The sequence below is a fragment of the Pteronotus mesoamericanus genome, unplaced genomic scaffold (genome assembly GCF_021234165.1).
Source record: "Pteronotus mesoamericanus isolate MK-2021 breed Mesoamerican mustached bat unplaced genomic scaffold, CSHL_Meso_final scaffold_36, whole genome shotgun sequence".
Lineage (NCBI taxonomy): Eukaryota > Metazoa > Chordata > Mammalia > Chiroptera > Mormoopidae > Pteronotus > Pteronotus mesoamericanus.
The window spans coordinates 23,756,478-23,765,434 of record NW_026555313.1 but is presented as its reverse complement, the minus strand read 5'-3'; the positions used below and the strand labels follow the sequence as shown (position 1 = coordinate 23,765,434).

Here is an 8,957-nt window from a genome sequence, read left to right as displayed (position 1 = left end):
ACTGCATTTATATCACTTTGTATCCCTACAGTACTTGAGAGTTTCCCATTCACATAGCAGGAATTAGCAAATTATTTGTAATTTTTAGAAGTCTAACAGAAAATTTTCCAATATACATATAAACACTAAAATTTTCTATATTGTTTCCATCTTTTGAAAATTCATTAATGTCATCCCAGTGAAATGGGAGATCTACGGCTTGATTTTAGCTAACAGCTTTTGAAAAACTGATATAGGGAGGCAAGAAAAAAAGCAAAAAGAGTAACTCATCTGCCTGGAAAGAGCCACGGATCTGGCCCTACAAGTAGCCCCCAAACTATTCAAAGCTGTCTCATGGACTTTGTAGGCACACAAACACGCAATACTAGTGGGATAATAAGTACTAAAAATCTGATAGAATAAAGTAAATTACTGGGATTACTTCATATATATAAAGTATAAATTATATGGTTTTCATTGTTAATTAGAGCCACCTGCAAGGAGAAGAGGTATTTCACACTGGCTTTGAGAAAAGATGGGGGTGGTAGTGGGGGGTGGGGGTGCAGAGGTGGAGGACTATCTTGCTCAAAAAAAAAGTCAACCTGACCCTTCCTCCTTGAGCTCATCATATTCCACGGAGTGGATGGACAAAGTGCCAGGGTACTTGAGTCTTCCAAACTCTCTGGTGGTGTTTTCCCTCTGGAAAATCATTTGCCACCTAAGACACTGTGGGTGAATGAAAGAGAATGGAGATTTTGGTGAACGGTTACTTGCAAGGAAACAGGTGCAGAGAAAAAGACACGGTAACGTGGAAGAAGAAACTGCACTGGGAGTTCCTCGGTCTCACAGGAAGCCACGTAATGGACTGGTTCTGCTGCTTCCTTAGCTTTTTTTAGTGCCTCAGCCTCACTTCCTCGGTTTGGTAGCTGGGCACAATGCAGTGATCCAGGACCAAGGAAAGTCAAGTACTGGGTTAAATCCAAGACCTGAGGACACTCCCAGCTTCTCTGGTGGTAAAGTGCTAGGTTGCCCAGCAACTAAGTGCCACTATAAGGGACACAGGGGGGGTGGGAGGCTTAAGGAGAAGTACCAAGACCAAGGACAATTAAAGCACGGAGGCCCTAGCTGGTGTGGCTCAGTGGATTGAGCACCCGCCAGCAAACGGAAAGGTTGCCAGTTAGGTTCCCGCCTGGATTGCGGGCCAGGTCCCCAGCTGGGGCGTGGGAGGGGCAAGCAATTGATGTTTCTGTCGCACAGCGACGTTTCACTCCCTTTCCTTCTCCCTCCCTTTCCTGCTCTTTAAAAATAAAAAAATTAAAAAGAAAGAAAAGCACGGAGTAGGAGGAGCTTTTTAAGTGTCCACGCTTTAGAAATTACATCATCTTCAAAACTGTAGCTGCGTTTCCGGGAACTTAGTTGTATTACCTTGGCTTCCCACTACAGTGGAAACACGTTTTCTACAACTACAAGGAGCAAGTGCTGCTCTACATCCTCGTCCCTCCTGCTTTTTTCCTTGCTTCCAGTAGCTGTCCCCCATACTCCAGAGGCATCCCATAGGAAACTCAGGTTACTGGCCCTTTAAACTTGACCGGCGGAGGCCGAAGGAGCTAAAACTGACGTGGAACTAAGAGTAAGCGGCGTCAGACACGTGGTTAAGGGGTCGTTCATCTTGGAACCGGGCAAGGAGTTTTTCCACTTTGGGTTATACATCCTTAATATGATAGGAAAGTACCTGCTTTTGCCTTAATTGCTTTTCCAGTCCCCAAGTGATGGCTCAATTCTCGAATAGAGGATGTAGTTAAAGATAATTCTATCTCTACTCCTCTGCCCATATTAAAAATGGCCTCCTCCGCCTTCTGCGACGGTAGTTGCTCTGCGACCAAGATCCGGGAGGAAACAGTGGGTAAGAGCAGTGGGGTGGAGCTTAGGCTGCTAGATAGAGGCTCGCGGGAGTTGGCGAGGGAGGCTCGTCAGACTTGTAGGGTTTTGCTCTGGCAGGAGTGGGAACAGCAGTGTGTGGAGAGCGCCCTCTCCTCACTGCTGGAGGCTCAGGGCTGCTTTCCTGCTTGAGCGTTAGCTGAGGAGGCAGCGGAGCGGGCCCCCTGGTCGGTTACTATGTGGGCCCTCCCGGAGTTGCCGATGCCGCTGCTGGTGAATTTGATCGGTTCGCTGCTGGGATTTGTGGCCACACTCACCCTCATCCCAGCCTTCCGTGGCCACTTCATCGCCGCACGTCTCTGTGGCCAGGACCTCAACAAATCCGGCCAGAAGCAGATGTGAGCGGCGGCACACGGGTCTCGGGCAGAGGAAAAGGGCTGTGGAAGTGGTGGGCAAAGAAGGGGCTGGAACTGGGGTGTTTGATCGCTTGCCGAGATGCAGCGGTAACCCAGAAGACACCCAACCCCCACCCCAGGAGGTGGAACAGAATTGGCTAGCAAAGGGATGGGCGAGCGGAAAGGGCGAACTCCCGGGTGTATCAGGGACTCCAGCAGTGCTGTGTTGCCTATCCCCTACTCCCCGCATTAGGTTACTATAAAGCTTGCACTAGTGAGTGACCACGCCCCCTTTCCTCTTTCCCCTCCACCTCTCCTTGCTGCTGGGCCACAGCCCAGAGTCCCAGGGAGTGATCAGCGGTGCTGTTTTCCTTATCATTCTCTTCTGCTTCATCCCCTTCCCTTTCCTGAACTGCTTTGTGGAGGAGCAATGTAAAGCTTTCCCCCACCATGAAGTAAGTGGGTTAGTGGGAGTGGTTGTGTGGCTGGGGCTGGGAGATACCTGAGAATTGGGGTTATTTGGGTTTGCGGGGGAGGGGCTGAGGAACGAACAAAAAGAGGAATTCTTGAAAGGAATGGTGAAATGGGAATGGGGTTGAGCTGTGACTTGCCCGAGCCTCCCCCAGTTTGTGGCCCTGATAGGTGCACTCCTTGCCATCTGCTGCATGATTTTCCTGGGCTTCGCGGATGATGTCCTGAATCTGCAATGGCGCCATAAGCTACTGCTGCCCACAGCTGCCTCACTACCTCTCCTCATGGTCTATTTCACCAACTTTGGCAACACGACCGTTGTGGTACCCAAACCCTTTCGACCGATTCTAGGGCTGCATTTGGACTTGGGTGAGTAGCCCCGCTACCGCTATCCCTATGTCCCCTACTTCAGGGCACCCTTATCCCATAAGCTATCCAGCAGAGCATCCTTCCTGGTGCTCCACATTCTCCGTCTAGTGTCCGTGATGTGTTTCTGTGTTTTCTCAGATCCTTTCTGTTGGCCCTTCATTTTATCCTTTGTCCCCACTACTTTTTTTCAGAAAAACATCCTTAAATTCTCATTCTATACATGGCACTACTTCATTTCTTACTGTCTTCCCCTCCAGGGATCCTGTACTATGTCTACATGGGGCTGTTGGCAGTGTTCTGTACCAATGCCATCAATATCCTAGCAGGAATTAATGGCCTAGAGGCTGGCCAGTCGCTAGTCATTTCTGCTTCTATCATCATCTTCAACCTGGTAGAGCTGGAGGGTAAGTGGGATTGGGGTTAGGGAGAGAGAAATCTGAGTGTTAAGGGAGTTGTCTGATATTTGGCTTTGGGAAACTTGGAAAAAAACGCAATATGTTAATAATTATAGACAATAAGGGAAGGGATTTACTTTGCAAATAACAACAAAGACTTATTAAATGTAAGAAAAAGAGCAGCCCTGTCATTTATAGCTAGATTGCACTAATAGGTAGCCCATGTTCTTCTCTTATTGAACATAAACAATTTCAGAGAACCCCCAAATCACCCTATCACCACTATAAAGACATAAACCAAACGCCTTTGTAACTATGTCTGAGCATGGACAAAAACCACAAGAACACTGAATCCCTCAAAATAACCCAAATCCCCCTCTTTTGGCTAACATGAGTGATTGCTTCTTCTAGTTCACTTCCTCCCACTTCTTGGATGAAAATTAAGATGTTCATAGAATTACTCCAGTTGACAGCACCTATACCAGAGCAAAACTGCCTCCTTTTATCCTCAGAATAGCTTTTTTAAAAACTATTTTATTTATTTATTTTTAGAGAGGACAAGGGAGGGAGAAGGAGAGGGAGAGAAACATCGAGGTGGGAGAGAAACATTGATTGGTTGCCTCTCATACACCCCCAACCCAGGACCTAGCCTGCAATCCAGGTTGTGCCCACCAGGAATCACCAGCGACCTTTCGGTTTGCAGGACGAGGCACAACCCATTGAGCCACAGCAGTCAGGACCTCTTCAGAATTACTTAAAACAAATACTATAACAAATCCTCCTGGCACCCCTTTACTGAGGTTCCCCATGGTATGTAGTTTCTGAAAGTCTCCCTTGTCACAAGTCAGTAAATCCAACTTTGATTACAGGTGTGTTTCTGGTGGTCTTTGGCTAATGGACATCAATAAATGTTAAAGCTAAGCACTTTTAAAGCATCTCATTTAAACTTTTAACAGCTCTGTATGGCAGGTGTTATTAACTATATTTTACAGATGAGGAAAAGGAGGCTTAGAGAAAAATGTGTCACGATAAAGTTGCACAGTTAGGATGTAAAGCTTGTATTCAAACTGAGCTCTGAAAGGTCTAAACCAATTTAAGACAAATAACTAGTTTAGAAAGGGTTCGTGAAGGAGGTGGAATGTCGAGAATTACCTGGGTGACATAAAAGGGGTAGTAAGTTCTTAAATGTGACTTGGGAAAGGTGGGCAATATAGCTTGGGATATAACTTAGAGGCAAACAGAAACAGGGTATGCAGAGGAAGTGGCAGTCAATTTTTCCTTCTTTCTTTTTCCCCTGCTTCCAAAGGTGATTGTCGAGATGATCATGTCTTTTCCCTCTACTTCATGATACCCTTTTTTTTCACCACCTTGGGATTGCTCTATCATAACTGGTAAGTAGGCGTATGGATGGGGGGGCAATTCTTTGAACATGTGGCAAGTATGATTCTGATCATGACCCATTTCCTGATGGAGAGGCTAGACCTATGCATACCTGTTGAGTGTTTTCTGGGTCTTCAATGGATAGTATTTTTAAGTTGCTTTTTTATTTTTAATTTAATCTTTATTGTATTTTTTTCCCACTACCATTTAGTCCCCTTATACCCTCCTCCCCCCTTAAATTGCTTTCTACCCATCAGTGGTTGGGGACAAGTGCTGTGGAGCCCCAGGATAGATGAATTAAGGGCTTTGGGTCCTGGTGAGTTGCTGGGAGAGCTGCATGGAGTCTCTGAGTCAGAACTAGGGCCAGGGCTAGCCCAGTGCCCAGGATGCGTGATATGACAGGAAAGATTGGTAATGCCTCTTGCCACTGGCTCAGATCCTCTCCCCCCACACAGGTACCCATCACGGGTGTTTGTGGGAGATACCTTCTGTTACTTTGCTGGCATGACCTTTGCCGTGGTGGGCATCTTGGGACACTTCAGCAAGACCATGCTACTCTTCTTCATGCCCCAGGTGTTCAACTTTCTCTACTCACTGCCTCAGCTCCTGCATATCATCCCTTGCCCTCGCCATCGTGTGCCCAGGTAACTGCTTTGGGGCTTGAAAGGGACATCATAGCTTTTTCACTTGGGATGCATAAAGCCAGCCTTATACATTTGCTGTGCAAAGGGAGTGGGCCCAACAAAGGGCTGTTTCCATGTGGATAGCATTTTACAAATGATAGCACATGTATTGTAAGTGCCACTGTAATCTCATTTATTGTTCACAACAGCTCTGATCACAGTAGTAAGCAGCAGAGCCAGAAATAGATCTCAAGTTGTTTGAGTCCACATTCAGTGCTGTTCTATTACATAACCACACTGAGGATAGTTCTTTAAGTAGTGGCCCAGTTACATAAAGCTCTCTTCCCCCTGCAGACTTAATACCAACACAGGCAAACTGGAAATGAGCTATTTCAAGTTCAAGACCAAGAGCCTCTCTTTCTTGGGCACCTTTATTCTAAAGGTAACAGGGGAAAAAGGAGGTAAGGCTTTAGGTCACCATCCTGAATTCAGAGAATGAGGAACCTAGGCCTGCATTAGATCCAAGGGGAGTTTGGAAGCAGTAAGCAGATCCTTATTCAATAAGCATAGGTATTAGCTGAAGTTCTCTTCACCTCCGGCCCTTCCAGATGGCAGAGAGTCTCCAGCTAGTGACAGTGCGCCAAAGTGAGAATGAGGATGGTGTCTTCACCGAGTGTAACAACATGACCCTCATCAACTTGCTACTTAAAGTCTTTGGGCCCATGCATGAGAGAAACCTCACATTGCTCCTGCTGCTGCTACAGGTACAGATGGGAATGGGGTTTACACCTTCTTGTCTCCCTTTCTCCATGGTTCTTACTCTAGTCCATTTTTCCTTGCAGATCCTGGGCAGTGCTGTCACCTTCTCCATTCGGTACCAGCTTGTCCGACTCTTCTACGATGTCTGAGTCCCCTGGTCATTGCTCTTTACTTCACATTTCCAGGGTTCCTGACTCAGGCCAACCTCATTCTAGACCAAGACTGCCTCTCAGCCCAGGCCCCTCCAGCACCTCATTCCTCTTAGCATTTTCTTTCCTCTGTGATTATTGACATACTGGGCCTTTCTTGCCATCCAGTGACTATTGATTAGATTTTGCCTGTAATTTTCTTCAACTCGCCACTCTCCCTACCCATCCCATCTTTGCAGACTGCAGCTGTGAGGCAGTTTTCCACAACTCTGACTTTCAAGGAATATGTTGGGCCTGGGGATAGAACCCTGGCTGGTGATAGGGACACAGGCTCGAAGATGACTTCATATTAGACTATATTCTGATTGGTAAAAGCAGGTGGCGTTTGGGGAGCACAGGTGCTCCCAGTGGTAATAATAAAGTGCTGTCTTTTTCTTGTTCCTGTAGGTGTGTTTCCTATATGGGCATTTCAGGGTAGATTGGGAGGGTTTGGTGGAGGCACTTCCTCCACAAAGATGCCCATCTCTCTGCTCTATCCTTTTTTCTCCCTTCTCAGTACACCAGGCCCCTTCTAGCAAAACAGGTGCAGAGCTAACTGAAACCAGACAAGACATTTAATAAATATTGAAATCCTGATACTTCAGGTGGCATGAAGAGCCATAAGATTAAGAGCTATCTCTTCTCTGGTATGGGATCAGAACTTTCAAGGGCTCTCTCATTTCTTTCCTTTTTCACTCTCCTTGCAGGATAGGAGGAGGGAGTGAACAGACCTGGAAGGGAAGGCAGAGGTCTCGGTAGTAGTGTTAACCCTTTCCTTCACAAAATCCCAGGCCCAACACATTCCCAAAGCTTCAGACTCCACCCTCTTTTTCTTCTGGTTTTGGCCCCTGGCTGTAGCGTTTAAATCTCGCGCGCTTCCTGCAGATTGGCTAGATGAGGAACGGTCGCGTGTTGTCAAGCCACCACTCCTCGCCATTTTCCCCGGGCAAAAGGTTTTCAAATCCGACCAATCGGCTGTCGCTCTCCCTCAGCGGCGATACGTCACCGAAGAGTTAACCGCAACCAACCAGAGATGCTCTTAGAGAAAAGAACCAATCAGGAGGGCGCGGAGGTGTGCCCTGGGGGCTTATAAGGACAACCCTTGGGCGTTCGCGGCAGCAGTTAGACTGCAGCGAGCAGTTGTGTGTTGACCTCTTCGAAGAACTCGTCACTTCTCTACCTCACGCGCAGTATGTCTGGCCGCGGCAAGACTGGGGGCAAGGCCCGCGCCAAAGCTAAGTCGCGCTCGTCGCGTGCAGGCCTTCAATTCCCTGTGGGCCGTGTTCACCGGCTGCTGCGGAAGGGCCACTACGCAGAAAGGGTGGGCGCAGGCGCGCCTGTGTACCTGGCAGCGGTGCTTGAATACCTCACGGCGGAGATCCTGGAGCTGGCGGGCAACGCGGCCCGCGACAACAAGAAGACGCGCATCATCCCCCGCCACCTGCAACTGGCTATCCGCAATGACGAAGAGCTTAACAAGCTACTGGGCGGCGTGACGATCGCCCAAGGAGGTGTTCTGCCCAACATCCAGGCCGTGCTGCTGCCCAAGAAAACCAGTGCCACCGTAGGGCCAAAAGCACCGGCGGGCGGCAAGAAGGCCACCCAGGCCTCTCAGGAGTACTGAGGGGCGCCCGCGCTGCCCGCCCCCGGGAGCCCGACCCTCCCTGTGCCACCACAAAGGCCCTTTTAAGGGCCACCACAGCCCTCACAGAAGGAGCTGAGCCACGGCGGCGGTGTGCCGCCGCCCCACCCCCCAACCTTCCCCCTAATCCCCCGCCCGTGCAAGTTAGAGGGCCCGTTCCTGTTTTCCGCCGCCGCGGAGGTACCGTTGAACACCGTGCGGCAGGCCCTGGTCGTCTCCGGAGCTATGACTCAGCCGTCCTGCCTTCTGAGTGGCTGATGGGCTGCGGCACCTGGAAGGCCAGGCCTGCTGCTCTGACGTGGGGCTGAGGTGAGCGGCCGCGACCCCGGAAGGTGAGTCGCTGGCGGAGCCCCCTCAGATTCTTCTCCAGCTCGGTGCTTAGGTCGCGAACTCAGACATGGCTGTGGACTTCTTCCCTGGCTTTGGTGGAGACTTTGATCCTTAAATTTGTTCGGGCGTCCCCTTTGCTGCCTCCGTCTTAATTCTAGACCTGGGCGATGCGGCCAAGACAGATTCTGGAATGTGCACGCCTTCCCCCAGAGATGGGCTCCTCCCCAGGTGAAGCTGGGGAAGGTGGGGGGCGGCCGCGTGGACTGCAGGGCTCGTGCACGCGCGCGTGCACGCGCCCGCCCGCCCGCAGCTGACGGGCAGCGAAGCCTCCCTTCTCCAGCACCATCGCTCAACACCTTGATATATACCAGCACAAGCCGGTATCCTCTTCTGGACGCAGCCTCCGTGGGCTTCCGAACTGAAATTTAGCATCTAACCCATTTAAGAGTAGTACCTTAAGTATTGGGGAGTTTCAGATGGACTAACTTTGTTTATTAAAGATTTTTTTTTTTAATTGTTGTTTTTATTCTGCCCCAAAGTGTTGTAGG

The 8,957-nt window shown here is 49.3% G+C and overlaps 2 protein-coding genes across 2 annotated transcripts; both read left to right on the top strand.

Annotated features, from left to right (window-relative positions):
* Positions 1-1,901: 1,901 nt before the first annotated feature.
* DPAGT1 (dolichyl-phosphate N-acetylglucosaminephosphotransferase 1) lies at positions 1,902-6,822 on the top strand. Its single transcript, XM_054592391.1, has 9 exons — positions 1,902-2,255; positions 2,587-2,707; positions 2,879-3,092; positions 3,350-3,496; positions 4,794-4,878; positions 5,323-5,511; positions 5,845-5,932; positions 6,099-6,254; positions 6,333-6,822. The coding sequence occupies exons 1-9, from the start codon at positions 2,095-2,097 to the stop codon at positions 6,396-6,398; spliced, it is 1,227 nt and encodes a 408-aa protein (XP_054448366.1). The 5' UTR covers positions 1,902-2,094; the 3' UTR covers positions 6,399-6,822.
* A 717-nt stretch (positions 6,823-7,539) lies between these two features.
* Positions 7,540-8,923, top strand: LOC129085953 (histone H2AX). The gene has a single exon (XM_054592394.1). It carries the CDS (start codon positions 7,630-7,632, stop codon positions 8,059-8,061), a length of 432 nt encoding a protein of 143 aa, XP_054448369.1. The 5' UTR covers positions 7,540-7,629; the 3' UTR covers positions 8,062-8,923.
* Positions 8,924-8,957: the final 34 nt, after the last annotated feature.

Bases quoted from the DNA above. Each gene is read 5' to 3' on its own strand.
- LOC129085953 (XM_054592394.1), top strand. From the start codon at position 7,630: ATGTCTGGCCGCGGCAAGACTGGGGGCAAGGCCCGCGCCAAAGCTAAG.
- DPAGT1 (XM_054592391.1), top strand. From the start codon at position 2,095: ATGTGGGCCCTCCCGGAGTTGCCGATGCCGCTGCTGGTGAATTTGATC. The intron at 4,879-5,322 runs GTAAGTAGGCGT...CCCCCCACACAG, and splicing joins GGATTGCTCTATCATAACTG to GTACCCATCACGGGTGTTTG. The intron at 6,255-6,332 runs GTACAGATGGGA...TTTTCCTTGCAG, and splicing joins TGCTCCTGCTGCTGCTACAG to ATCCTGGGCAGTGCTGTCAC.